General features: G+C 44.8%; 1 protein-coding gene across 4 annotated transcripts in view; it reads left to right on the plus strand.

Moving 5' to 3' along the window:
- jmjd1cb (jumonji domain containing 1Cb) overlaps nt 1-18,515 on the plus strand; it is a 95,808-nt gene extending 77,293 nt beyond the window's left edge. For 2 of the 4 annotated variants that reach the window (XM_058061615.2, XM_058061619.2), the window contains 24 exons: nt 612-882; nt 1,624-2,163; nt 2,238-2,577; nt 3,745-4,660; nt 4,739-4,936; nt 6,187-6,359; nt 6,488-6,650; nt 6,886-9,265; nt 10,078-10,279; nt 10,385-10,599; nt 10,685-10,837; nt 11,124-11,213; nt 11,917-12,041; nt 12,739-12,967; nt 13,046-13,266; nt 13,913-14,260; nt 14,339-14,507; nt 14,597-14,687; nt 14,764-14,894; nt 15,291-15,413; nt 16,348-16,487; nt 16,747-16,923; nt 16,984-17,115; nt 17,561-18,515. In XM_058061615.2, coding sequence (XP_057917598.2) covers nt 612-882; nt 1,624-2,163; nt 2,238-2,577; nt 3,745-4,660; nt 4,739-4,936; nt 6,187-6,359; nt 6,488-6,650; nt 6,886-9,265; nt 10,078-10,279; nt 10,385-10,599; nt 10,685-10,837; nt 11,124-11,213; nt 11,917-12,041; nt 12,739-12,967; nt 13,046-13,266; nt 13,913-14,260; nt 14,339-14,507; nt 14,597-14,687; nt 14,764-14,894; nt 15,291-15,413; nt 16,348-16,487; nt 16,747-16,923; nt 16,984-17,115; nt 17,561-17,653 — 7,620 coding nt within the window. In that variant the 3' untranslated portion in view covers nt 17,654-18,515. Of the gene's footprint in view, nt 1-611; nt 883-1,623; nt 2,164-2,237; nt 2,578-3,744; nt 4,661-4,738; nt 4,937-6,186; nt 6,360-6,487; nt 6,651-6,885; nt 9,266-10,077; nt 10,280-10,384; nt 10,600-10,684; nt 10,838-11,123; nt 11,214-11,916; nt 12,042-12,738; nt 12,968-13,045; nt 13,267-13,912; nt 14,261-14,338; nt 14,508-14,575; nt 14,688-14,763; nt 14,895-15,290; nt 15,414-16,347; nt 16,488-16,746; nt 16,924-16,983; nt 17,116-17,560 lie in introns of those variants that run through there. The other 2 variants (XM_058061616.2, XR_013626492.1) reach the window with 2 other exon arrangements.
- The last annotated feature ends 5,080 nt before the right edge of the window (nt 18,516-23,595 follow it).

Genomic DNA, 23,595 nt, shown 5'->3' on the forward strand with positions numbered 1-23,595 from the left:
CCATACTTGTGTGCTATGTTTATTTTGACAAAAGGAGCATCTTCAGAATAAGTACCATAGTTCTGGTGAGTTTTGAAGTCGATAAGAGCTGCACCTCCAGCAGAGGTAGCATTAATGGATAATTACAGGTGAACAAGCCCCTCCTCCCACCACATTCAAGCAGGAAGTAGATGTATCAGTAATCTTGAGTGTACCATGAAGCGAAGGCTTTCATAAGAACAGAGCGTTCACCACAACCTGCCAATCATTGAGCAGCATCACAACTGGAACATGAGTTGGCAAGCTTAACCCAGGTCAACTTGTACCGGGATGATGAGAGTATAGAGGAGACTCATGAACAGTAGAAGCTCCAAAGTTGGAGATACCGATGACTACACAGGCCATGTTTTTTAAGTTTTGAAGTATTTAAGCCAGACCATTTCAGAAGTCACAATAAGTTCATAGTGCTTCCATGCCTGTGATGGCCAGAAACACAAAAAGACAAAGCAAACAACGGTTGAGTTTAATACTGAAGATGCTCACTGAGCTGCTGATGGTTGGTTTGTGGTCATGTTGGTCCTCACTGTGTGTTCCATGCCTTTGCTAATTTCCTGCTCTCTTCCCTCTTCCAGAGTCATTACACACGAGCCCAAGCTAACAGCCCCCGTCCCATCATGACCTCATCAGGCCCCAATGCCAAGGCCTCCCAGGGGACCCTGGCCTCCCAGCAGCAGACTCAATCACAGCAAAGCCAGCAAACATCCAGCCAATCGCATCATTCTCCCAGTGGCAATGGACGGGAGCAGAGAGAGCAGCGGAACTGTCGCTCATCCCGGAGAAAAGGATCTGATAGTAGCGTTCCTGAGGAGGACCGGGACAGGAGAGAAGAACCGACAAGCAAAGGTAGGACACCTTCTTTCAGTGCTCCTTGGATAGTTAAGAACTGCAAAGACGGGTATGAATATATCATACAGCAGACCAACACAAGTTGGTGTGCAATCAATAGTTCAACAAAAAGGGACATCAATATTTAGTAGATCGTCCTCTTCCAGAAATAAATGTTTCCTATAGCTTCCAATGAGGGTCTGGATTCTGGTTGAAGGTATTTTGGACCATTCCTCTTTCCAAAACATCTCCAGTTGAGTCAGGTTTTGGTGGTTTCCAAGCATGGACAGCCTGCTTTAAATCACACCACAGAGATGGCCGCCATTCCACAACGTTGTACTTGTTCCTCTGCATGAATGCCTTAGTAGAATTGGAGCAGTGTTTAGGGTCATTGTCTTGTTGGAAGTATGCCATGCCACGATTTCCAGGACCTGCACTAGGCCACACGGGACCCACAGCATGATGGAACCACCACCAAATGTTACTGTGGGTAGCGAGTGTTTTTGACATTCTTGATATTTATGTAAATATGGCAGTCCCTTAGACAATCAGACACAACACGTGGGTTCTCCCTCAGCCAATCACAAGTTGAACTGCGATGTAGGGAGCAAACACTATACAAAATATCTCAGAGGTGCTCGCTGTAAAAAGTGTTGATGTCACAAAGTGTATGACATACAGTAGAGTATATAAAGTTGCTGATGTATTTCTTTGGATGTCCAAAAGCGAACACTGAGTCTCTCTTCTTCGCTCCTCCAGACTCCAAGTCCAAAGCGAAGCAGGCGGTCAGCAAACGCAGGAAGGGTGAGGAAGACGAGAAGAAGGCGGGTCTAAAGAGACTGAAGACGGATATAACATCTGACCTCTCCGAGAGCAGTGACTCTGAAAACCCCCACAAGAGGACGGCCCACTCGTCATGCTCTTCCTCCTCATCATCATCATCATCCTCCTCTTCCTCCTCTTCATCCTCGTCCTCGGAGCCGAACTCTGAAAATGAACTAAAAACTCGCAGCAGCGACGTGAAAGCGAGTGTTGTTTCAAAATTGGAGGAGGACAAGAAGACGGCCAAAGTCAATGAGTCCTCGTCACACATTGGCCGTCTGTCGCCGTGGGCGGAGCTTCAAGCTGCGGAAGACATGAAAAAGGGGGTTGTTAAGGAAACCAGCAAAATGATAACAAAAGAGGAGGAGGAATTGGTGGCAGTGACGCAGATCACTCAATCGTCACAGCAACAGATGCCCGTCATGTCTGACACGATACAGGGTACCGTGGTCGAGGGCAGCAAGAACACTGTGAAAGGTACTTTTCACCGATTCGTGTGCTTCATTATTACGACCTATTCATCATCCTGCTGCCATTTTTTTTTCTTTTAGCCTCATCTCGATGTCAGACGCCTTCGTTGTCGCACCTCCACGGCGGCGGCGTCATCGACATCACAGATGACGCGCAGGCCACGGTGCATCAGGAGAGTTCAGAGGCCGTGTCAGCTCTGCTCGCCTCACAGAAGGCAGAGTCCACGGCGCTCTCACCATACCTCACCCTTAATCCATCCCCCGTCTCATCGCCTCCTGTCCCGCCTTCACCTTCGCCATCGGAAGGGGGGCGAAGGACGGATATGGACCCTGCTGTGCAGCAGGCCGTAATGAGCGGTGGCGTGACAGCAGGCAGGAGTTTAAGCAGCAAGATGGAGTTTGCTTCTTCCGAGGTTATAAGGTCAGATAGAACGTGTGTTTGTATGTTGATGTGGAAGCACCTGATAGGATGACTGCTAAAATACATTCTGTGTACAGTACAGTGGAACCTCACAATCATATTGTATTATTCATCTAATCTTTATGAATAATACAGTAGACCTCTGCTTTTTGCTGGGGTTACATGCCAAGCGTTATTGATACTCCCATCAAAATGTCGATAGCTTAACATTGACGGCTCCCCTCCGATTTTGGATCAACATTTACAATAAAAGTGACTGTTGTCATCGTTACGTCCAAAGTGCGCTATATGTCTTTGGTATTGAATGAGTTGAAGAAAAAAAATATTTTTAAATTTTGTAATATTACGCAAAACAAAATAAAGTTGACATTTTTGGAAAAGTTTTAAATATTTGAAAATGTTAAAAAAAAAAAAAAGTTTATACCAATAATAGGCTTTTTCGCCTATTTCACGAAGCAGAATTCTTCATTGGGAGAATTCTCATCCTGAACTGTACAACTTCAGAGGTTCCACTGTGCTGTGGAAGGGTTAAAATAGGGACCCTAAATATTATATACAGTAAAGTCTCGTTATATCGATATCGGTTATAACAAATTACTACTTATTACGATACTATTTTCATTTCCCGACAAATTTCTAGTCTTTTATGATATAATTAGTTCCGTTAGTACGATACCCGGTTATTATGATAATCCGGTTACTACGATGCCCTTTTCATCTCCCGCCAGCCAATTTGGTCTGCTTATATCGATACAAAAGCAGCTTAAATCAATCTTTGCCCCGCCCCACATAGCTGGCCAAACACATGTATAGAATCTATACACATGAGAGAAACCACGAACGCAGTTGGTTCTTCTGTTGCAGGCATGTGTTTGGCCAGCTATGTGGGGCGGGTTGAGCATGACCTGTGAACCAGGAAGTGCAGGAATCGGTGTGTGTGCTGTGCTCTGGTGGTGGAAGTGTTCTATACTATAGAACAATGTCGAGTGCATTATTGCCCACTTTAAATGCAGTTCGGCGCAGGATCGGATATATGGATAGTCCGGTTATATCGATATTTTTTCAGACTCCCGACAATATCGATATAACGAGACTTTACTGTATAGTGATTTTTGTTGTCCAGTAGCGAAGAAATGTATGTAAAGGATTTCTTTCTTGTTTCCCCAGGCCGGTCACATCAATGGCAGATAATATGGTGCTGGTGGAGAAGGAGAAAACAGTCATTCCTCCATATTGTCTTCATCAACAACAGCAGCAGCAACACTACGCACCTGTCCAGTCTGGCATTAAGACCCCATCTTTATCCGAAGAGCAAAGCAAGCGGCCACAGACGCCCCCCCACAAGATGAACACTGACTTTGCTAAATCCAAAATCAACCCCAACCCAGCCCCTCTTGACTCTGTGAAACACAAACCCCAGCACCTTAACAATTCCCAGAGCCATCCCTACCCCAGCACGAGTCCAGCTGACCATATCAAGGCTAAGCCCCATCCAGGCTTAATGGACATCTCAAAACCTAAACCCAATACCTCTCCAGAGGTCTCTAAGCATAAAATCCCCCGATATTCGGATACTACCTCCCCCCCCTCAGGCCGCGTGTCCAGTAAAGTCGAAGCGACAGAGCCTCCGCGATCTGGTTTTAAGCCGGTGCCATCTCGGTCAGAGTCAGATAGCATCAGCAGCACCAAGAGCCCGCTGATTATCGATAAGAACGAGACATTCACTGTTTACAGAGATCCAGCTCTGGTCTGCTCCGACAACGAGAACTCTTCCTCCGCCACCGTCTCCTCTAACCACGTGGCGGCATATCTCCACCCGCACCTCCACACTCTCCACACCTCTCCCCACTCCCCTTGTCTCACCCCTGCGTCCCACCCACATGCTGCCTCTCACCTGCTCGCTCCTCCTCACACCTCTGCCTTACCTCACCCGCATCTACTACCCCCCGGGGTGCTTTCAGCCATGCCTCCCCCTCACTCGGCGTCTCTCCTGGGGGGCCACCCGCGGCTGGACTCCCCTGGAGGGTTGGGTCACCTCACTCTGCCTCACCCAGGAGCCCCACACCAGCAGCAGTTTCTACAGGTCAATCTCCACATTATTCAGATTACTTTGCAGATTTTTTTCAGCAGTCATCTAAACCTTTTTTTTGACTGTTTTCAGGGTCAGGGACCCCCTCCACCTGCCATCCTTGCCCAGCCGCATAGTGGAGCAGCAGGGCTGGGTCTCTACCCCATCATTTGGCAGTACCCCAATGGAACACCAACCTCCTACCAACCAGGAATCAACCTAAATCCCACGGCTAAATGGATTCACCCTGAAAATCCAGTGGCTGTTAATTCTGAGGCGTCTCTCCGAAGGGTAGGTGTACCGTAAATGCTGGCTACCCAGCACCGGTGACATGTTAGATGCTTTTTTATTCTGACTTCGACAGCTGCTGTGGTGAAGCTGTAGTAATGCTACATTTGATTAAACTTACTGAATATTTGTCAGATCAAAACATGATCACTGCAATATAGGACATACAGTATGACATATGAAATGTGCTACTTTATGGGAACCGGTTCTTGTCGCTGTAAATGAGCTGTATCATTGTTGAAGAGTTTAAAGTGTGTTTAGTCCAGAAATGATATAATATATATTGGTTACAGTTTTGAAAAAGAAAGGAAATGATGAGATGGCGGTAGTTCAACCTTACTTTGAGGGGGTTATGGAATTATTGACAGGCATACAATATATAAGCAACTGGAAATAAATAAAACAAATTTGAACTGCAAGGATAAAATAATAATAAATACCAACACCTACCTGAACATGATGGCTGCTTTCTTTCTTTTCTTTCAATAGATTTGTCTCTCTAGATTTGTAATATTACCCAATATTTGATACAGAGTTGATATAGAGTTTTTTTGGTGGTGACAATAGGTTTTACAGCCTCGCAGCAGCCTTTGAACGCATCCTGAGACCATAGTAGAGCTCTACATTATGCATGAAGTATTGATCCTGCTACTATTTTTGCAGCAGTCACATGAATAAATACCAGTGACCCACTTCCACTACCAGTTTTTACATGCTCAGCTTTTAACACTATCCACCTCTGGACGAGTTGACACACAGGACACTGCGAACTACAACGTAAACATGAAATACAGCTTTTATTCTATCCCGCTGGTCAGAAAAACATTTTACGGCTAGAAGTCGCAGGGTTTTCTTACCTCTGCTACTATGACCTGAGGACAGCCGAAAGGCTCTGTGGTTTAAAATGAAGCAACTAACACTCGTTAAGTGCTTGACTGATTTTCTGAAAGGGCATTGGAGTGTGATTCAGATCAGAGAGGGTGTGAAAAAAGCTTGCATGGAAACTTCTGCTGGGTGTGGTATAGTGGATGCATGGCAGACTTTAATTCTTGAAAACACACCAAAAATCCTGGCAAAAGAAATAAACAATACATATAAGAGAGATGGGAAATGTAATAGCTGGCCTACTGGCTGGGATATGGTACTTCCGCATATTTGAAATAGGCCTTGTTCTTTTAGCTCTAGCCAATATTTACATCGGGACTAAAGAGTTAGAACGTGGCAGTTCCTCATATTATGTGTATTATGTCCAGAACACAGCCAGTCCATGGTTGCACCAAGCTGCTTGCGGCGCCGGTGACAGTTTGGGTTTACTGAGTCACGTTCCTGTACGGCCGGCTAGTGCTGATCCCCATCGCCCCCCAATTAAGATCAACACACACGCAAGCCCACCGCTGTCCAAGACCAGCATAGACATTCACAAAGAGTAAGTCCTCCAATTTCGGTTTAAGAATCGTGTGTCCCGTCTTCCATTAGGAAGTTCACCATTCCATAATGTGTTAACATCCTTGACGTTTTGATTTGTCTGTAAATGTTTGATGTTTCCGTTTATAGAGATGCGGCTAAGCGAGGCTTTGTGGATCCAGTGAGGACTCTGACGTTGGCCCAGCTGAAACAGGAGCCTGTAGAGGCTAACAGGAATGTCGCGGGGAAAGATGCTCACCTACACCGCCTCTACTTGGACGGCCACAGCAAGGTGCGCCTGGCAAATACGCAGGTATACCACTCATCGATATACGATATACTCATCGGTATACCACACACCTGATCAGATTGATACAGGTTAGGGTTATGACAGAACATCTGGTTTGACAAGCCAGAGATGGCAGCCTCCTGTATCAATAAAAATCATCAAAATCATACACAAAGCTGCTATTAGTAGCTTAAGTCCGCACTTTTGTGTTTAACTGAAAAAGCACCCTTTAACAAAGAACGTGTTTTTTTGTTCCAAGGATGCTGTCCAGGTCGTGGACCAAGCCAATAAGTACAAAGAAGAGAATCGTCAGATCCTCAAGGAGAGCATCGAAGTCGCTCCTTTCACTGCCAAGATTCAACGCTCGAATGAATCCGGAAGTGACCGGGATCGAGAGAGAAGCCGTGATCCCACGTTCCCCATCAGGATACCAGCTCTTGCTTCCCCTAGCGCTAAGGCGGGCCACGCACATCCGCACATCATCCAGTCAGAAAAGAGCAACTATTTCACCACTTTGTCCAACAGTGTTGTAAACGAGCCCCCCAGACTGTACCCTTCCAAAGAGCTCAGCTCGTACTATGAGAAGGTATCAATTGGAGCTTCAGGGGTTGTGGCCAGTGTTGGAGCGGCTGTCTCTAGTCAGGGTGTTCTGTCGCTAGGCAACTACAACGCCAAAGTGTCCCTCTCTAAGCCACCTCCGCTAATTAAGCATCATCCAGAAGGAGGTGAGGGACTAGCGGGGAAAATCACGGAACAGCTTAGCCAGCAGGCCACGGTCCAGCACCACCACACGGTAGTAGATCGGATGGAGCGCTGCAGCCCGGCCATTTCTCCATCCTCCTCGTCGTGTTCCTCTTCAGCCTCCAACCACTACCCCCATCATCACCATCACCACCACCACCACCACCCGCAGCAACACAACCTCAGGGCAATGCCATCTCTTCACAGAGCGCCTGTCTTCCATCCACCCACCCAGCACGCGCTGGAACGCAAGGAGGCTGCAGAGCGAGAGCGGGAAAAGGAGCGAGAGAAGGACAGGGAGCGAGCCGGCTACGTCGGGCGTCTCTCTCCGCCGACACTCACTCCAATCCAGCCGGTTACCTTAGCAGCCGCCGGTTGCAAAACATCAGTCGAGCAGCAGAAGCCCCCCACGCTACTACCAGAACTCAGGGATGTCAAAGGTCATGGGAATACCGCCTCTGTTGCGTCCGCCGTCAGCGGGGAGAATATGACCACATCGGGTGTGTGGAGAGGTGGTGACATTAGTCAAGAGAGGGGGGCTCTTTTTGCAGGGGAGAAAGGAGTGTCAAGAGGCAAACCCCAAGCTGCAATGGCATCGGTCATTGTGTGCCCATCCACGTCTGTTAAGTTTGACAATCCTGCAAACAAATCTGGTGCTATGAGCCCAGACGAGTTGCCTTTGGGGAGGTTCTACTCGTCAAAGTTTCAAGGGGAATGTCAAAAAGCAGGAGAGAGCGTTAGAGATCACGGCGCCAATAGAGTCATCCAACCCAACTCCAACTTGGATGACATGTACATCCAGTATAAAAAGACCTCAATGCGTGGCCTGCAGGGGACCGTGGGAGCCACGACTGCAAACTCTGTCCACAGGACTGCGATATTATCAGCTTTGCAGAGTCGAAGCGAGCCGGCCACTCCCGAATTAGCCAACTCGGCTTCAGCTCGTGAAGTGCTGAGCCAATCGGTGTCCCGTACAACATCACCGGGGGGATCCTTGCCTCCTCCGAGTCCATCCGGTACACCACAGCCCAGCCCTAACCTCACTCCGAGACCTAGCTCCACTTCTGGTTCCAATCAGGCGTACGCCCCCTCTTTTGTTCACCTCAAGAAGCACAAAGCTGCCTTGGCAGCAGCCCAGTCCAAAAGCAGCCTTTGTACTGCTTCCATGTCTGTCACAACTGGAAGCTTGTCTCTAACTGCGGATCCCGTCGACAAAACGTACTGCTCCACTCCTCCGACCGCCTCCAGCCAAACGACATCCTCAGTGGATAGTAGCAGCAGCTCGGCAAGTGGCAGAACAACACCGGGAAAATCAAGTCCCCTGCACAATGGTCAGTCCGTTGGGCCTGCTTCAACAAGTAGCGGGCAGGCCAGTAACTACCACAAACTGAAGAAAGCTTGGTTGACTCGGCACTCTGAGGAGGATCGGAACACAACTGCCACTAAAAGCTCCGCTAGTACTAAGACGGAGAAACTACCCAGCACCAGCAGCACCACGACCATGTCAGAAATGATCAAACCATGCACCGTCAACCTCAGCGCCTCGACATCCAGTGAGGTTGACCTCAACAAGGACGCCGCTAACAAAGCCGAGAGAGAGAAGCTCTCAGAGGAGAAGACAGGTGGGCCAACCGAGGATAGGAAAGCATCCTCGTCGATGAGGCGGGCGAGCAAACGAACGTACGAGTCGGCTTCAGAGAGCGGGGGGGATGACTCTGACGCCAGTGAAAGCAAGCTGGAGGGCAGAGCCAAGCGTCAGCCCAAGCCGACGTACAAGAAGAAACAGAACGACATGGCCAAGAAGAAAGGAGACAATGACAAGGAGGACGACGACGTGAAGCCCAACGGCATCTTCAGATCAGCGAAAGAGAAGACCAAACTTAAACTGGCCAGCAGCAGTAAGTCATTCATTCCCAAGATGATAAATTGTCAATGATTGATTGGTGTTTTGTGGTTAGCCATGGCCTATTATTTGTCAAACAATATTATATATATAGTACTCTATACCAACTTTACCTTACATGATATTACCTGCACGGTGTCAGCCATGGATACTATTGAGCGCAACTGAATATAAGGTCATTCTACATTTGATTAAACTTACTTAAAATTTTTCAGATCAAAACACAATTGTTGCATAAGACTTGGAAACGAGTGGTTAGCAGCTAGGAGACCAGGGTTCAATTCCACCCTCGGCCATCTCTGTGTGGAGTTTGCATGTTCTCCCCGTGCATGCGTTGGTTTTCTCCGGGTACTCCGGTTTCCTCCCACATTCCAAAAAAACATGCTAGGTTAATTGGCTAACTCCAAATTGTCCATAGGTATGAATGTGAGTGTGAATGGTTGTTTGTCTATATGTGCCCTGTGATTGGCCGGCGACCAGTCCAGGGTGTACCCCGCCTGGGATAGGCTCCAGCACCCCCCGCGACCCTCGTGAGGAAAAGCGGTAGAAAATGAATGAATGAAGACTTGGAAACGTGTGATATTAGCTTCTCTAGTGGTAATGCACTGCTTTCCGTTTCAGCACCCCAAGCATCATGGCAACTGTAGTTCTCTTAGTCATAACTTTGCCAATAAATACCAATATGTCAGCTACCTGAAAAGAAAGGCTTGGTCTCTTTGAATGATGGCCACAAGTATTTTTAGGTCTTCCTCTCACAGTACAAAATCTGACATTACAATATACTAATATAATATATATTCTTTCCAGATGGGATACCACGCTCAGTCCTCAAGGACTGGCGGAAGGTGAAGAAGCTCAAGCAGACCGGAGAGTCTTTCCTTCAAGATGATTCCTGCTCCGAGATCGGACCCAATCTGCAGAAGTGTCGGGAGTGCAGGGTGATCCGCAGCAAGAAAGGCGAAGAACCAGCACATTCTCCTGTATTCTGCCGTTTCTACTATTTCAGAAGGTAGCGTTACGTCCAGATCAACTTCGTGCTTTTGCATTTCTACTTGCCTGCAGCGTGGACTATTTGTGATGTTTACATGTTTCTTCTTGCCGTCTCCTCATCCAGGCTTTCCTACAGTAAAAATGGAGTCATCCGGATGGATGGCTTCACCACTCCTGACCAGTTTGATGATGAGGCCCTCGCTTTGTGGATCCCTGGAGCGGTGGAGGAGAGCCACCTGGACCAAACCACGGCCAAGTACATCCTCAGCTTCATAGGAGACATGTTCTGTCAGATGGTCCTGATGGAGAATACTGCAGCCTCCTGGGTCAAGAAAGATGGTGTGTGGTCTTGAAAAAAATGTCCGACATTCCTATTACATAACTACACTTTTAAGTTGAACCACATTTGTGTGTTTTTCTCCAGCCAAGCTGGTGTGGAAACGTGCAGTTCGGGGCGTGAGGGAGATGTGTGACGCTTGCGAGGCGACACTTTTCAACATCCACTGGGTCTGTCAAAAATGTGGCTTTGTTGTGTGCCTGGACTGCTACAAGGCCAAGGAGAGACGGAGCTCCAAAGGTCAGTTGTAAATACTGTTGGACCGTGACAAGCCAGGTAAAAGGCCAAATGTGCTTACTTAACCAGGATTATTTCCTGGAATCCGCTAGAATCCTGGTTGAGACGTATTCATGTATGTCAGTCTTACACACCACAGGTCTAGTAACACATTTCACACTAATTCATGTAAATACTGTAGATTCCACCATCTCAGGGACTTAGCCTGCAGAGCAACCCAATTAAATATTTGTACAGTATGTGTTATCAGTAATGCAGTATTTATGGACTGTTTTTTTTTCTGTGTCAGATAAAGACCTGTACGCCTGGCTGAAGTGTGTGAAAGGCCAGCCTCATGATCACAAACATCTGATGCCAACGCAGATCATTCCTGGCACAGGTACAGCTTCTCCTGAGTAAATAATAGCGATAACCTTTGACTGACATTACCGAAGACGTAATCATTTAACAATATCTTGTAATATTGGAGTTTACTGGAACTGTATCATACTGAAAACTCCTTTAATATTTTGGTTACTTCATGACATAGTACTTTATAGTTTGGCCCCAAAAAATGAGTTATATGAATCTTTCTTGAAAGGTAGGGGTATGACCAGTTACGAGGACTCTGGTACGAGTAATATTAAAATATGGCGTCATCTCATTCCTGTGTTATTTACGAATATGCATCATTATTGTATCAATGTTGGAAAGTTATTGCAGCATTTAAACGCTTTTCCACTAGATGGCAGCAGACATACAGTATATATGTAGCTGACCTGTGTATCCAACTGTTGCAGTTTATATACAACATGGAATGGAATTGCCTTTATTGTCATTAAGATTACATTACATTAAGATGTACAACGAGATTGGAGAGCTTCTCCTTTCAGTGCAGTAGTCAAGTTAAAAAAAAAGTATATAAAAAGTAAAGTAAAAAAAAAAAGACAATCTAACAAGATATCCAAAATGTACACATAATATTGCACAGGAGCAGATATGTATTGCAGATATATTGATTTTAGTGCAATGATTAAATATCTTACAAAAAGTAATCTAATCTTATTTCATGTACAACTTCTCTTTTCTTTCTTTTACGTCAGTGTTAAGTGAACTAGTGGCATCCATGCATTCGCTGAGAGAAAAACACAACATCAAATCCCACTGTGCTTGCTCAAACAAGCAGAACCTCCTCAGCAAGCTTCCATCCACCAACGGAGTCTCCCAGGTAAATCATCTTTTCATACTGCTTGATTAATACGACTATAGACTTGGGATAGAGCTGGTCCGATACACGTTGGGTTGGATATCATGTATCTGAACCTGTTAGAAATAGTTTTTTAAAAAAAAGGAGTCAGTAATGAGTAGCTGTGCTATTCTTGTTAATCAGCCAATAATAGCTTAGGGCCTGCTAGATACCAGTATCTCCAGGTTAGTGGGAATGTTGATCCACGTGGTGAAGATGTCTTCACGGAGGGCATCCACTGTCTGGAACTGATGGTCCATTTGTGGAAACGTCCCACATATAGTTGGTGGGTTTGTTAAAATTAACAAAGCATTATTAGAGCCCTGTAGTCTACTTTATTTACAACATATTGCGCAACTGCAGGGTCTTGAGACACATGCTAACTCGCAAACAAGAGAGCTAGCGACTGAAACGGTAGCCTCCAAGTTATTTCCTTTAAACTTAAAACCAAAAACATACCACTTCCACACGGATAGGGAGGATAACTATTAACAGTTATTTAACCTTTAACATGAACATTAATCAAACATAATAATTTTTTCTGGGTACATGATACCATACAGCATCCATATCAAACTTTAAACATTAAACTTTCATATCAAGGCGGGGGCCTCAAAAATGCCGTGCCTTTCTTGTAAAGTGGTAATAATTGTATCTGCTTTTCTTCTCCCTTTGTCAGGTTCTACAGAATGTTCTCAATCACAGCAACAAACTGTCGCTGGTGAAGGCTGAGCCTCGCTGTCAGCAGATCTCAGACCAAGGAGGAACCAAAGTGGAGACCAACGGAGGAGGAGGAAGAAGTCCCGGCAGTGATGCGGGGAGTGCTTCGGTGACACCCCCGGAGTCGCAGTCGCCTCTGCATTTCCTGGCTGACCTGGCGGAGCAAAAATCCAGGGAGGAAAAGAAAGGCAAGAGTAATGTTCTTTGAAGATCTTACTGGAACGTCCCGACGTGGGTTTATACGTGACCGACTCTTTCCCAAACAGAAAATAAAGACTCGGTGTTGTTGGCTAAGTCAGTGACGGAAGACAAGGAAGGGAACAGCCTGGAGGTCCTGCAACAATGTAAAACCACAGCGTTGGTGGCCAACAGCACAGAGCAGGGCTCCACCCTCAGGGATCTGCTCACCACCACGGCGGGGAAGCTGAAGCTGGGATCCACTGATGCCGGGATCGCCTTTGCACCCGTGTACTCAACTGCTCCACAGGTACACACACACACACATTGTTTAGTCATCGCTAGAACATCAGGCTAATGGGAGTCTAAAGGTGACCCCCCCCCCCCCTTAGAAAACCAGATTAGGATGTATCATTCCTTGCCGTCGGCACAGAAGCTCAACTGTAGGAACTTGTGGAAAATGTTTCATAGTGTCGGAAATAGAGCGGCACGGCGGTCTTAATAGTGTTAATAGTTATCCTCCCTATTTGTGTGGAAGTGGTAAGTTTTTGACTATTTAAGTTTAAAGGAAATAACTTGAAGGCTGGCACAGCGAGGAGACCAGGGTTCAATTCCACCCTCGGCCATCTCTGTGTGGAGTTTGCATGTTCTCCCCGTGCATGCGTGGGTTTTCTCCGGGTACTCCGGTTTCCTCCCACATTCCAAAAACATGCTAGGTTAATTGGCCACTCCAAATTGTGAGTGAATGTGAGTGTGAATGGTTGTTTGTCTATATGTGCCCTGTGATTGGCTGGCCACCAGTCCAGTGTGTACCCCGCCTCTCTAACGAAGACAGCTGGGATAGGCTCCAGCACCCCCCCGCGACCCTTGAGGAAAAGCGGTAGAAAATGAATGAATGAATGAATGTCGGAAATAACCTTTCATTTTTCCTACTTCTTGTTTTTTTTTTTTCCAAGACTGGGAAAGGCGCGCGTACCATGCCCAACATCCTCGATGACATCATCGCGTCAGTCGTTGAGAACAAGATCCCCGCCAGCCGCCAGAGTATCGCCACTAAGCTCTCCATCAAGCAGGAGCCAGTCATCCCCGTCAACATCAGCAACCCGTCACATGTTCTCCCAGAAGACGCCAAAAGCGACAGGAAGAAGTCCATCCCCGTCACCGCCGTCATTCCTGAGGAATCATCCAATCGGTATCCTGATATTCCTCACTGCTGGCTGAATCACGGACGCCTACTGTGGCTCAAAGATCACCGTAATCACAATAACTGGAAGCTGTTTAGAGACTGCTGGAAGCAGGGACAGGTACATGTCATGTGTACTGGCAGCGCAGTACTGCAGTATTAATACTTCATCATGTGTGTAATATTTGTGTTTGTGTAGCCTGTGTTGGTGTCTGGGATCCACAAGCGACTGAATGCCACTCTGTGGAAAGCAGACTCCTTCAATCAGGAGTTTGCAGACCATCAGGGAGACCTTCTCAACTGTAAAGACCAGGTGGTCTCCAACTCAGGGATCAAGGAGTTCTGGGATGGATTTGAGGACATCACCAGTGAGTCCCGGTCTTGGTCTCCATATTGGTCATTGAGCTTTATTTACTGTTAATTCGGTATCTAACAGAATAACATTGAACTTGTCCAGAACGACTCAAGTCCAAGAATGGAGAACCTGTTGTTTACAGACTGAAAGACTGGCCTTCTGGAGAAGAATTCATGGCCCTCATGCCATCAAGGTTCATACTTGAAGTATTTACGTATCTGTGACGTGTTAGAGAAGGTTTGAAGACCACAACCCTCTTCCCTCTGCAGGTACGATGACTTGATGAAGAACTTGCCGCTGCCTGAGTACTCGGATCCGGAAGGCAACCTCAACCTGGCCTCCCATCTGCCATCCTTCTTCGTGAGGCCGGACTTGGGGCCCAGACTCTGCTGTGCTTATGGTACCAGTCTTTCTTGGATCTAAAGGTTACTGTGGAATTGGAAGAGGTGTTAGCAGTCCGGACTTTCCGACTGGACCCAGATAAACGGAAGAAAATCCATATGGATATTCCGTATTCTAATGTTTTATATACTTTAGCTACATTGTGGAAGCTTAATAAGCCACTGGCTGACACATTACTGGCACATTACTGCCGCCTAGTGGATGGAAGATGTTTTTACCGCACGTCTCATCCATAACACTCCTATCTCTGGAGTCTTCAGATGATAACTCATCCTCATATCCACAAGCTTTTCCCCCCTTCCTGGGAATGTCGTGCAGCATGAAGAGTAGAGTAAGAGTAAGAGTAGAAGTGTATCCTCCACTCCGGATGGCTGACCGGTTTTCCTTCCTGTAGGCGTGGCTGCATCTCAGGACCAGGACTTTGGGACGGCTAACCTCCACGTGGAAGTGTCAGACGTCGTGTCTATTCTCGTCTACGTGGGCGTGGCCAAAGGCAATGGGGTCTTGTCCAAAACCGGTAAAATGTCCATTCTCTCTCTGCGTTATGGGGGGGGGGGGGGGGGGTCCTTCACTAATAGTGTATGTATGGTAACCAGGCAGAACATTATTTATTACTATCATTATTATTGTTATTATTATTATCATTATTTTTATTATCATAATTATTACTATCAGTATTATTTATTATTATTATTATTGTTATTATTATTATCATTATTATTATTATCATTATCATTATTTTATTATCGTTATCGTTATTTTTATTATCATTATTATTATTATTATTATCAGCATTATTTTTATTATCATTATTATTATTACTATCAGTATTATTTATTATTATTTGTTATTATTATCGTTATTTTTATTATCATAATTATTACTATCAAAATTATTATTATTGTTATTATTATTATCATTTTTATTATCATTATTATTATCATTATTTTTATTATCATCATTATTATTATTATCAGCATTATTTTTATTATCATTATTATTATTATTACTATCAGTATTATTTATTATTATTATTGTTATTACTATCATTATTATCATTATTTTTATTATCATAATTATTATTACTATCAATATTATTATTATTATTGTTGTTATTATTATCATTATTATTATAGTTATTTTTATTATGATTATTATTTATATCAGTATTATTATTTATTAATATTATTGTTATTGTTATTATTTTTTTATCATTGTTACTATCAGTATTATTTATTATTGTTATTATCATTATTATCATAATTATTATTATTATTACTATCAGCATTATTATTTATTATTATTATTTTATTTTTGTATTATTATTATTTTATTTTTGTATTATTATTATTACTGTCAGTATTATTATTTATTAATATTATTGTTATTATTATTATTATCACCATCATGCCAAATCTGAATAGTTATGGAATGTCGTTGCGTGCCTGAAGGAGTCTTAAAGCGTCTGGAGGAGGACAACCTGGACGAGGGAGTTCGGCGAAGGCTGAAGGACTCCAGCGAGACACCGGGGGCGCTGTGGCACATCTACCTCAACAAAGACCTGGACAAGGTCAGAGCGTTCCTGCACAAGGTGAGCACCACCAGGATGGAAGGAGCATGCATGCAGTGGTCTCACACGGTCACCTTAAAACCTCGGCAGACCGCTTGAGATGGTCCAGATCTTTCTTCCATGACGCCTTTTTCTTCATAGTCATTGATCAGCTTCATAGGCAGGATACCCAGTGGGGTACATCGTGGTCATCTACGACCACGCATCCTAGTTTTGTTAGATGCCGACTTTCCTCATGATCTCCCTTTCCATCCTGCTCCTTCCCACCCCCCCACGCCAGCTCTGTAAGGAGCAGGGATTGGACGTATCGGTGGACCAGGATCCAATCAGAGAGCAGGGTTGGTACCTGAGCAAGAAGCAGCGCCAGCGGCTTTTGGATGAGCATGATGTTCAGGGCTGGACCGTGGTGCAGTTCTTGGGAGACTCTGTGCTGATCCCAGCCGGGTCCATGCACCAGGTATGCATCCACATCCCACACCGGTTATAGCGACTCCCACTTACCAGTCTCGTCTGCCAGGTCCAGAACCTTCACAGCTGCGTTCAGGTCATCAACGACTTTGTGTCTCCTGAGCATGTGGCCAACTCCTTCCACCTCACCCAGGAGCTCAGACCCAACCACGAGGAGGTCAACTACGAAGACAAACTACAGGTGATGGCGTCATGAAATGCCTAGCTGTCAAACGTTGCCAATGACGATGTGGGACGGGGAAGCCAAGTTATTTCCTTTAAACTTAAATAGCCAAAAACTTACCACTTCCACACGGATAGGGAGGATAACTATTAACAGTTATTTAACCTTTAACATGAACATTAATCAAACGTAATAATTTTTTCTGGGTACATGATACCATACAGCATCCATATCAAACTAACATTAAACTTTCATATCAAGGCGGGGGCCTCAAACTAGTGTCCTGCGGGCCACGTTTGGCCCGCGGGCCGCTTGTTTGAGACCCCTGATCTAAACAAACATAGCGACATGTTTACATGAAAATAACCAAATGTACGTTTTACAGTGTTGACATTGTAAGATGTGGAACTTGACCGTAACGCCTGCGACCATCTTGATTGACACGTTACCTTGTGCTCCTCAGGTGAAGAACATCTTGTACCACTGTATGAAAGAGGCGGTGAGCTCCTTGAAGAGGAGCGGCTCAGAGGAGGACGAGGAGGAGGAGAACTCATGACAGCCCCTCCGTCTTTGCGAGCACCTTTTCCTGCTTGGCAGCCCGATCGCCGCCCCCGCGAGGGTGTCGTACGTTCGCAGGAGGACACCCGAGGGGATGGGCTGCTATGTGGTGTGGGGACCCGATGGCACCCCGGGTTCCCTGAACCTTCGGAGCTCGAGAAGAAGCGGACTGGACCCGACTAATTGGCCCCGGGAAAGAGTGGCGTGCTGCTCGGGAGCCTTCTCATAGCCACTAGTTTGAACTTGCTGCTTCAGGCGGATGTTCATCCAATGCCGCCAGCCCCGCAGGTTCGAATCCCTGTCCGTGGCCAGATAGATCCCACACACGGCTTGAACGGATCCTTTGCCGATTCCAACAGCATCACCAGCAGCATCAGGATACAAACGGCATCAAAAAAAAAAATTGTGAAAAAATGAAAAACCTGAGGGGGAAAAATGCAAAAAAAGTGGTGTGGTTCCTTGGTTCCTTGGTTCCTTCCTTGTTGTCGTCTTTTTTCTATTCGTCTCTTGCTGATTTTTTTCTTTTCATGCGCTTTTCTCTGTGAAGATGTATGTATTTTATAGCTTTATGAAAATGTGATGTAAGCATACGTGTAAATGTGACTTGTACAGTTTGTCTGTTGTTCCTCCTTTTCGGCGCTACGTGCTTATCGGTTGCTATACGGCTCTACTGTGACGGGGGGACCGGGGGGGACACACGTGCACCAGCTGTTGCCTGAAACTTTGGGAAAATGCTCAAGTCCTCATGCCATAAATATTTCTTTTTCTTTGTTTTTTGTTTTTTTTTTGGAAGATGAACTGCCAAACTGTTGTAAAAACTGTCTCATGTTGTATGATGTAAAGTAAAAAAAACAACAAAATCGCTTATACACTTATGACAAAGTATTCCCTGTAAACCTGAGACTACAAAAAAGATGTAATTTATTTAAGAAAATAATTGTTTTATGAGTTTTTTTTGTTTTGTTAAGATTTACTATGGTGAAGTTTTGAAGTTAAAATATCAAATAATGAAACGACTAACTATAAAGTGTAAATACATTCATATATACGATGACTGAGATATTTTTATATAAAACATGGCTTGCTTCGATTTTCAAATTTTAAAGTGTTACAATGCTTTGTACATTGAAGTTAAAAGGGGTTTTACATTTTCCATTAAAATGGATTTATCAAACAATTCTTGTCTTTTTTTGTCCCTCACACAATAGGCAAGTCTTAATCTCTGAAAAAGATTAAAAATGCTGATTAATGAGCAAAAAGCTCAAAACTTATAAAAACCCGTTCCTAATAACGTACATTTTACAGAGAAGTTTGAACTTTGCAAAGCCTTGTATCGTCTAGTTCAAATGACTTGCAATGCTTGTTATGACCACTAGATGTTGGTGTTGTTCCATGTTGACTGTATTTCTCCAGCAAGGCCACACAATGAGGCTCCATCGTGAAGCTCACTTAGTCTAAGTCTAAGTCTTAGTCTTAGAGCAGCGGTGCCCCAGCGTGATGGACTGGAGGGCCACTGAATAGAAAAGAAGAAGAATACAAGGACTATTTTCATATTTTGTAAAGCAAAATATGTAGATATGCTAGAAATGTCAGCTTTGTGATATAGGTTTATTATTAGTATTGCTATTTTCCCCTCCATTTATGCTGTTATTTTTTTTAGTTTCCAATAATTACAGTTTAAATAATTTTCATAAAAATCTGACTTTATTCCCATAATATTATAAAATGTTTTCTCAAACAAATTTTCATAAAATCCCAACTTTAGTTTTGTTTGTTTAACTAAATGTATTTTTCTTTAATATTGACTCTCTATGCCAATAAATGATATTACATCTTCCTATAATATTACTAGTTTATTCTAATAAAATTACAGCTCCTTTTCCCATTTTTTTCAACTATTTAAACTTTTTTCTTGCCAATTTTTTTATCATAAGTAGGACTTTATTTCATTAATATTTAGATTTTTTTATATATAATTATAAATTCCGCAACCTCAATTTATAAAAATCCTACTTTATTCATTGTTTGGTTTCTCATATCAAAAAAATAAAACTATTTAAACTTTCAGCTACTAAAATGACGTTCTTTTTTCTCATATATTATGACAACATGATTCTCCTAAATTATGACTTTTTCTCTTAATATTCGACTTTATTCTAATAAAATGCCATCTGTTTTTTTCTGTTTCTGTGGTGTTTTTTTTTTACTATTATAGCTTTCATTGTGTAAATTGAGACAGATGTTCTGTGATAAAAAAATGTTTTATATGCTAACCGCCAAAATGAAACAATGTTCGCCTAAATGAAAAAAGTATACGCTAACTAAAGTATGAAAGTATTTCTAAGTACCCAGGCATGTACTACTACATAGGCACATTTCCCAGAAGATATTTTTCTTTTCAGACACAGCTAGCTGCCGTATTAGCGGCCCAAACAACAACAACCCCCCCCCCCCCCCCCCTTTTGTCGAGGTAAATAATTGGATAAATCACAAGACGAGTATTTTGTCTGCTTGGCTTTTGTATTTGTTGTGTTTGGGCTTCAGACGTGTGACGGAGGAGGACAAAGCCTTTGCAGACGTGGCAGCAGCAGGATGACATTCAGAACTAAAAGTTCCCCAACATTTGCTGGAAAATGAGCTTTTCGTGTGTGTGTGTGTGTGTGTGTGTGTGTGTGTGTGATGGGTTAACTGGAGTACATGGAGGCAGTAGTTCACCAGTGAGTTCAGGCAAAGGTCATTCTCTTTATCTCACTATCTTATTCCGCCTTCTCTCTCTAGTTTTCTCCGACTTTGACGTGTGTTTTTGTACCTTCCCTCTCTCTCTCTCTCTCTCTCTCGCTCGCTCGTTCGGTCTGTTTATTTCTGCTCTTTCTTTCCAATCTTGTCTTCTATATGGCCCATTTCTTTCTTTCTTTTTCCAGGCCCTCCTTATCATTCCTGAAATCCCCATGTCTCCGTGCTAATGGCTTTTTTACAGGATTGACTGTGTGTGTGTGTGTGTGTGTGTGTGTGTGTGTGTGTGTGTGTGTGTGTGTGTGTGTGTGTGTGTGTGTGCTTCCAAAATAAAGCCAGTGGAAGTGTTCAGGGTTCAGCCTCAGGTCGCTCGTATGTAACTCCGCCCCCAAACACATGTACTAATTTCAAGCTCTCCAGAGAAGAAAGGTGAGTATTGGCATGTTGAGTGCATGTAAAGGATGGATAGGAGTGGTGGAAAATAGGGGGGCACGTACCGGCGGGGGCAGGGCGGGACCGCCATCGGCGTGGTTGGATGATGTCGGACGTCGGAGTGACGTGGCAGCAGTGGTGTGTACAAACAGGAGCACCCCTTCAAAGACAGGCCAGGTGTCATAAATCGGGGGTGTTGACAGCGGGCAGCTTCCTTCTGCTCCTCCCCTGTCAAGCAGTGACAGACCAATGACCAGCAGTACAATACACACGTACCGCAGAACCGCCCGGACCACACACACACACACACACACACACACACACACACACACACACTCGACCACTTCTACAATCATGAACTTGAAAAGGGAAGATGTGAAAAAGTGTTTGCCCCCCTTCCTGATTTATTATTGTTTTTGTTTGTCACATGTAAATCTTCTCAATCGTCCATCCATCCATCCATCCATCCATGCCTCTATCTATCCGTTCGTCTGTCCATCCATCCATCCGTTAGTCTGTCCGTCCATCCATCCATCCATTCATGCCTCCATCTATCCGTTCATCTGTCCGTCTGTCTATCCGTCCATCCATCCATCCACCCATCCGTTCATCTGTCCATCCATCCATCCATCTGACCATCCATTCATCCATTTGCCCATCCGTCCATCCATCTGTCCATCCATTCATGCCTCCATCTATCCATTCATCTGTCCGTCTGTCTATCCGTCCATCCATTCATCCACCCATCATCCATCCGTTCGTCTGTCCATCCATCTATCCATCCATCCATCTCTGCCTCCATCCATGCCTCCATCTATCCGTTTGTCCGTCCATCCATCCATTCATCCATCCATCCTTCTGTCCATCCATTCATCCATTTGTCCATCCGTCCATCCATCTGTCCATCCATTCATCTGTCCATCCATCCGTTTGTCTGTCCATCCATCCATCCATCTGTCCGTCCATCCATCCATCCATCCATCCATGCCTCCATCTATCCGTTTGTCTGTCCATCCATCCATCTATTCATCCATCCATCCTTCTGTCCATCCATCTGTCCGTCCATTCATCCATTTGTCCATCCGTCCATCCATCTGTCCATCCATTCATCTGTCCATCCATCCGTTCGTCTGTCCATCCATCCATCCATCTGTCCGTCCATCCATCCATCCATCCATTCATGCCTCCATCTATCCGTTCGACTGTCCATTCGTCCATCTATCCTTCTGTCCATCCATTCATCCATTTGTCCATCCGTCCATCCATCTGTCCATCCATACATCCGTCCGTACTTTCGTCCATCCATCCATCCTTCCTTCCTTCCTTCCTTCTGTCCGTCCATCCGTCCGTCCGTCCATCCGTCCATCCATCTATTCATCCAGCCATGCATTCATCTGTCCATACATTCATCTGTCCATCCATTCATCCATCCTTCTGTTCATCAATCCATCTATCTATGTGTCCATCCATTCATCCATCCATCCATTTTCTATACTACTTTGTTCTCAATCAGAGAAATGTAAATATTAGTCAATGACCTGACCAGTCAATGTGGAAATGTGCTGGGATAGTCACTGGAAAGTCAAGTCAAGTCATGTCTGCTCGCCCATGCATGACCATCTCAACACATGGAAGGACCACATCTGATTGGTCCTCCTACAAAACTATAAAAGGACTATGGAGTAACAATAAATACACATTTGATGATTATTATTGGCTGGAATTCATTTGGGACAGAACCACACAGTCCTAAGGTTTGGCCTGGCAGGATTTTGGTTTTAGTGGTTTCGCCCCCCCCCCCCCCCTAACTACTGGAGACACCCGCTGCCAACTCGCTGGATTCCAGTTTTTTGGACTGGTTTTAGTCCAGCTTCTCCTTCACTATTGTGTCTCTTCTAAAATGGCTCCTGGAATAGAGTTCAACATCAGACACATGCTGGGCCCTTCCACCCTGCCTCCTCCGCTATCACATTGCAGTGTGCGGAGGTCGCGGCCCCCCCCGCTGTGTCCTCACCGTCATGAACTGGCTCCCAACAGCTGGTTGGAAGTGTGCGGGAATGACAACGAGAGCCAGCGTATGAGAGCGTATGCGGCAATCTTCCATTTGGTTGACGTGTTTGCACCTTGTAAAAGTCAACCACAGGTGCTCCTTGCTCAACTACTGACCCCCCCGAGACTTTTGACCTGGAACTCACAGTCGTGATTGTGTGCATGAAGTCATACACACACACACACACACACACAGAAGATACACCATAGGTCAGATTGATTCCATATCTCAAAGAGCTAGCATCTCACTTTTAGTTGTTGTTTACTTCCTTTCACCGAACAAAAGGTTCAACTATCACCCCCCCTGTATTGCCTTTGGACGATTACTACTCAAAACATATAAGTAATACTGTAGGTCAGGGGTCTCAAACTCAATTTACCTTGGGGGCCACTGGAGCTAGGGTCTGGGCAAGGCTGGGCCGCATCAGGTTTTCCAAAAAAAACCAAAACATTTTTCCTTTTTTCCCATTTTTAGATGCGCCAACGTACTCCTGATGATTCATACTGAATAAAAATATCTGAGGAATCTCCTGAGTTGTCAACATGCATCCAAAGACGTCATTAAGAATAATTAAAATGCTCGGTGGTGTGTGTGTTTATGTGTGTGTGTGTGTGTGTGTGGAGGTGTGGGAGGGTGATAGGTAATGAGGCAGCGGGTGTTGGATGGTGGGGGTTAGACTAGGTGGAGAGGGCTGGGGTAAGATTGGGGTGAGGGTTTAAGTTGAG

The sequence above is a fragment of the Doryrhamphus excisus genome, linkage group LG2, assembly GCF_037039965.1.
Source record: "Doryrhamphus excisus strain RoL-2023G ecotype Guam linkage group LG2, RoL_Dexc_Guam_v1.1, whole genome shotgun sequence".
In the NCBI taxonomy this organism is placed as follows: Eukaryota; Metazoa; Chordata; class Actinopteri; order Syngnathiformes; family Syngnathidae; genus Doryrhamphus; species Doryrhamphus excisus.